At 55.6% G+C, this 4,657-nt stretch overlaps 1 protein-coding gene across 6 annotated transcripts; it reads right to left on the reverse strand.

Annotated features, from left to right (window-relative positions):
* Positions 1-219: 219 nt before the first annotated feature.
* ITPRIPL1 (ITPRIP like 1) lies at positions 220-4,315 on the reverse strand. 6 transcript variants are annotated; one of them, XM_033401901.2, is made up of 3 exons: positions 4,063-4,315; positions 2,342-2,938; positions 220-2,212 (listed from the first exon to the last, which is right to left on the reverse strand). In XM_033401901.2, the coding sequence occupies exons 1-3, from the start codon at positions 4,081-4,083 to the stop codon at positions 1,280-1,282; spliced, it is 1,551 nt and encodes a 516-aa protein (XP_033257792.1). In that variant the 5' UTR covers positions 4,084-4,315; the 3' UTR covers positions 220-1,279. The 6 variants fall into 6 exon arrangements, with proteins under 6 accessions (XP_033257792.1, XP_033257791.1, XP_004277834.1 ...); XM_033401900.2 differs by adding an exon at positions 3,792-3,894 and having other exon boundaries at positions 220-2,892; XM_004277786.4 differs by adding an exon at positions 3,792-3,894 and having other exon boundaries at positions 220-2,938.
* Positions 4,316-4,657: the final 342 nt, after the last annotated feature.

A 4,657-nucleotide genomic window follows, 5' to 3' on the forward strand; every position in this document is an offset into this window, starting at 1 on the left:
CCAAAGCCTACGAGGCCAGCACCTAAACCCCCCATGAGGTCACATTAAATGTGGGGCAAGGTTCTCCTCCCCCGAAGATCTTCCTGGCAGTGCTGGGTAGGAACAGCACTGGTATTTCCAAAACAACCACACCCACAACTAGAGTCACATTTCTTAACACTCCTCCCCAGGATGCCCAGGGTTTTGAAAGAAGGGGAAATATACCAATCATATCGCCAGAATTATGACTTTGTTAGAGCTGAACTGATTCACAGTCCCTTCCTGTCCAGCCCTGGCAGTGGGCCTGGATTGTGATGACCCCGCTTTGCAAACCCACACACGCAGTTCAAATAATCCCTTTGTCTTCTTTGAAAAGAGAATACAAAGGCATTACCAGACTGAGAAAAAGCACAGCTGCACGTGGTAGCTAAACCTTCTTTCCATTTAACAAATAAGTGGCTCCCCTCAGAAACCGTAATTGTTCATCTCAGAGCCCCCCAAAAGACTGTCCTCCTTAAGGGTTTTATAATGTTTCCAGGCACTGAGGAGGTCATCAGATGTTGATGATGTAATTAATTTTAGTAAATACATTATTTCAACTATGGGACAGGCCACTGTTGACTTAATATTTGTCTGTGAGTCAAGTTATTTGGGTAGTATTGGAGTTCTTTTCAGATGCATAAAACAGCTGTATTATATTGCACATATCATATGAAAATGGGGCTAAATTAAGAAAATGGCAAATAAACATCTTGGTTATATCTTCAAATAGTGGAGGTCTGAAAAATTCGATCCTAAAATACGAGAAGCTACCATCACAGTATTTGGGATAAAATGGAGTGCTATCAGCTTGGATATGAGTTGGGCTGAGTTCAATAAGGAAACCAGTTTACAAGGGATGTGCTCGGAGTCGTTCACAAAAGAAGGAATAAGCTGGAATGGAAGTATTCTCTGGTTCTCTGACTTCCAGTGTTGCTACAAAACCCAACTTCACAGGCCTCTTCTGGATCTCAACTCTTTAGCAGCAAGATCCTCCCATAACATCTGTTACCCTGGGCCCTCTTGGGGTCATGATGAAAGTTAAGTCAGGAGAAGAAAACTTCAAAGACCCAGCCTTGATTAGGCCCTGCAGACTGGACCCCTCCTCACGACCACTTCACGTACTCCTAAGTGTCTTAGTCTATCATAGTCCCCACAGGCAAGGTGAAGATCACGTATACTGCTGATGTGTCTGAAAAATAAACTCTTCTGCAGCCTGACAATCAGAAATACCTTCTCCCCCTTTTTAATGGCCTGTACATTAATGTGCCCCAGCTAGCGGGGCACAGGGCAGAGCTTTCACCTGGGTCAGAAGGTTGTGGAACTCTTCCACTGCCTGTGAATGTGCCATGGGGTTTAGCACCAGGTGTTGGAAGAGATTGACGGGCTCAGCATTACGAAATGTCTTAGGGATCGGGATGGTCAGGGGCAGGAAGGTGTTACCAATGAGGAAATGATGGAGGGACCTTCTCTGGAGGCCTTGGCCCAAGAACCAGAGGATGTCCTGGAGCCGCTGGGAGAGCATGCCATGCTGCCAGTCTGTTAGGGGCAGCTGCAGCAACAGGTGCATGAGGGCTGTTTTGAAGTGGTAAGAGGTGAGGATGGGGTGGGATGCTCCCTGGGGTAAACTCTGAAGGTCCCGGAGACTCAAAAGGATCTGGAGGCACTTGAGGTGACAGGTGTTCTCGGGAGCAAAACGCCCGACCAGCTTTAGGAACAAGTGCTCACAAGCTGCAAAGGACTCGGGCCAGTCCACGCTGGTGAGCTGTTCCTGGTCAGGGGCCTGACTCACCAGGTAGACCAAGGAGTCTTCCTGTTGCACACCCAGGACCAGGCGGATTGAGAGAAAGCGGCCTGAGCGGTAGTCCAGCCTGAGCTTGCAGGAGGTGGTGGACGGCGGCAGGCTGAGCTTGAAGTCATACTTGTGGGCCACGAGGGCCCAGGCGTTGCCCACCATGTTCGTGAACCACTGCACGGTCTTACACACATCCAGGTGGGAGCCGGTGCAGAGAGCCGCCTTGATGGAGCTGTTACACTTGCCCAGGAGGGCTGAGTGGTCCCTGTGGTGGGGCACCAGGCACAGCACGTCCCCCAGACGCTTCTCGCGCTTGCACACGCATTCCGACTCGACCCGCACGCGGCCACAGCGGCGGCCTAGGGCCAGATCCCTCATCTCCAGCGCAAACATAGTGCCCTGGGGGGGAACAATGGGCACCAGGATGTCAAATTTCTGGGTCTCGTGGAGGGTTCCCCATTTCTCGAAGGCAGCCCCGATGCCCAGGCAGTCCTCCAACTGTGGGTGAGCCTCCCGGCGGCTGAGCACCTGACAGGCCTTGATGAGGTCGTCCACAAAGCTCTCCACGAACTCGCAGGTGCAGGGCAGGTCCCGGGTGACGTTCTGGATCTGGTGTTTGTGAAAGGATTCCAGGGCCTCCCTCGGGGGGAAGTCGGTAAACCAGTTGTAGGAGGTGACAGGCACGACACGGACCTCCTCCGTCTCATCATCGCTGCTGGAATCAAAGGCTGGCTCGTGCTGCATGTTCTGTCGCAGGAGCTCAAAGATGAGAAAAAAGCAAAAGAGGCCAGCGTTCCACAGGTTTCCCAGCATCCAGCCCAGCGGCCCCTCGTGGCCATCCGCCTGGAACGGCCGCCCCCTGTCTTTTTTCCCCGGCACTAACTGGTCACTGGATGTGTCTCCTCTCCAGAAGTTCTCTGCCTTCTGCTGCTCCTCAGCTGCTCGCTTCCTCTCTTCAAACTCTAGTTCTAACTGGCGCATCTCCTCGCTCATCCGCTTCTCCAGCTGCCGACTTCTGGCTAGTGTGTCCAGGTCCATCCGGTCACTGACCATCAAAGGGTGGTGCACGACATACATCACTGCCAAGAACAGAAGGCTTATCACAGCCATTGGAGGCCTCTGCATCTAGACAAGTAGGAGGATGGGAGTTAGTGGTGATCTTCGGGACTCATCTGCTCTCCAGCGTGTATTCCCCATAGCGCTGGAACCCCAAATCCTGGAAGTCAGCTACTCAGGAGGAACAGAAAGCTCACAGAGCTGGGGTTGGACAGAGCAAGGGTGGCCTGCCTGGGAGGATCTGGGGGAAAAGGGGGGCAGCAGGATGTACCACCCAGCCTCTCTACTGCTTTCCTTCCACATGGTGTGGGTGGTATTTAGGTTTCCAGAATGTGGACATGGGACTCTCTTCATTCCTAGGATGGGGAGGGGGACCCTGTTCCAGGGTGGCTTCACCCAACTCATCAGTCCACCATGGGCACCAGGTGTGCCCTGCTTATCCCAGAGGCTCCCTTCCATGGGCAGAAAGCACTGGTCTGCCTGGGCAACACCTTTCTTCTTGCCAGGCCGTCAGCCCCACGCCAAGTGGGATGCTGTAGCATCCTACTTCCTCTGTGACTTCACAATCCTCATTCAGCTCAGCCTGTGTCATCAGACCACTCAGCAGCTCCTCCACTCCCGTGCCCAGTGAGCCAACCCCCCGGGGGGGGGGGCTGCCAAGGAGGCACAGTGCCACCAGCCACTTCTCCACTCCTGCTGCTGTGCTCTCTGAGGTCCTACCGGGGCTGCCGGATACCGCATTGGTGGGCCAGGCCCAAAGGCAGGCACAGCTCCACCTCTTGGCCCAGGAAACTTCGTGAAGAACCGGATGCCCAAGGCCTCCTGAGAGCCCGCAGGAGTGGGTTCCTCTGCCTACCCATCCACCACAAAGGCCTGATGCTTCCTGCACTCACCCCACCTGTTCACAAGCTACTGGGCTTACCGAGATCATGAAGGACCAGCCGCGCGGGCGCTGAAGCCAGGTGGGGGACTCTCCTCCCTTTGGAACTCGTCCTTGCTTAGTCTCACCGCCCTCTCCAGGAGCCCTGTTAAAATTTACAACGTACCTGGGGGCTTTGGCTCAAAGCCATGTGCCTCCCCACCCCCCCCATTCATAACTTCCCCAAATTCCACGCCTAGAGATCTGAACTCTCATCCGCCTATTTAGACCAAGCCAACTCGTTTCTCCCGGGACCTGGGACCAGGTTACTCACGGTAGGCGTTAGCACGAACATGGTCTTAAAGAGCCCGCGCGGCCTGACCGTCCCCGCCTTCTCCCCCGCACGGTGGGGGCTCCGGGTTCCTCGCCGGGTCCGCCCGCGGACGTGGCCCCGCTCCCCTCTCCCGCGGAGCACATCATGTTTATCCAAGGGTCCGATTGTCTGTGAGCGGCGGGCCCCGAGACCCCACGGTGCCGCGCGCCGCTCAAAGGGCGCCAGCCGGACAACGCGCTCCCGCGGTCCAGGCTCCGCCCAGCCCCGCCCAGCCCCGCCCACCCAAATCCCCGCCGCGCAGCGAGCGCGCAGCAGGAGTCCAACCCTGAGGCCGGGTGACCCTTCTCGTCAGCGCGCGCAATGTGTCCGCCGCTTTGCCTCCCAAGGCCCTGCGGAGGGGCTGTGGCCACAGACTCGCTGCTGAGGGGCGCTCACGCCGCTGGCGATCAGCCTCCCTAGAGTCGCGCAAGGGGGCACTGCAGGGCCGGCTGTCAGCTTCACTCAGCTGGGTTCAATGGAGAATACACTTAATGGGATTTTAGAATACACTTACAGTGAGGATGATGGTTGCATAACCAAGAAAGCATGGGGGGAC

The sequence above is a fragment of the Orcinus orca genome, chromosome 13 (genome assembly GCF_937001465.1).
Source record: "Orcinus orca chromosome 13, mOrcOrc1.1, whole genome shotgun sequence".
NCBI classification, from domain to species: Eukaryota; Metazoa; Chordata; class Mammalia; order Artiodactyla; family Delphinidae; genus Orcinus; species Orcinus orca.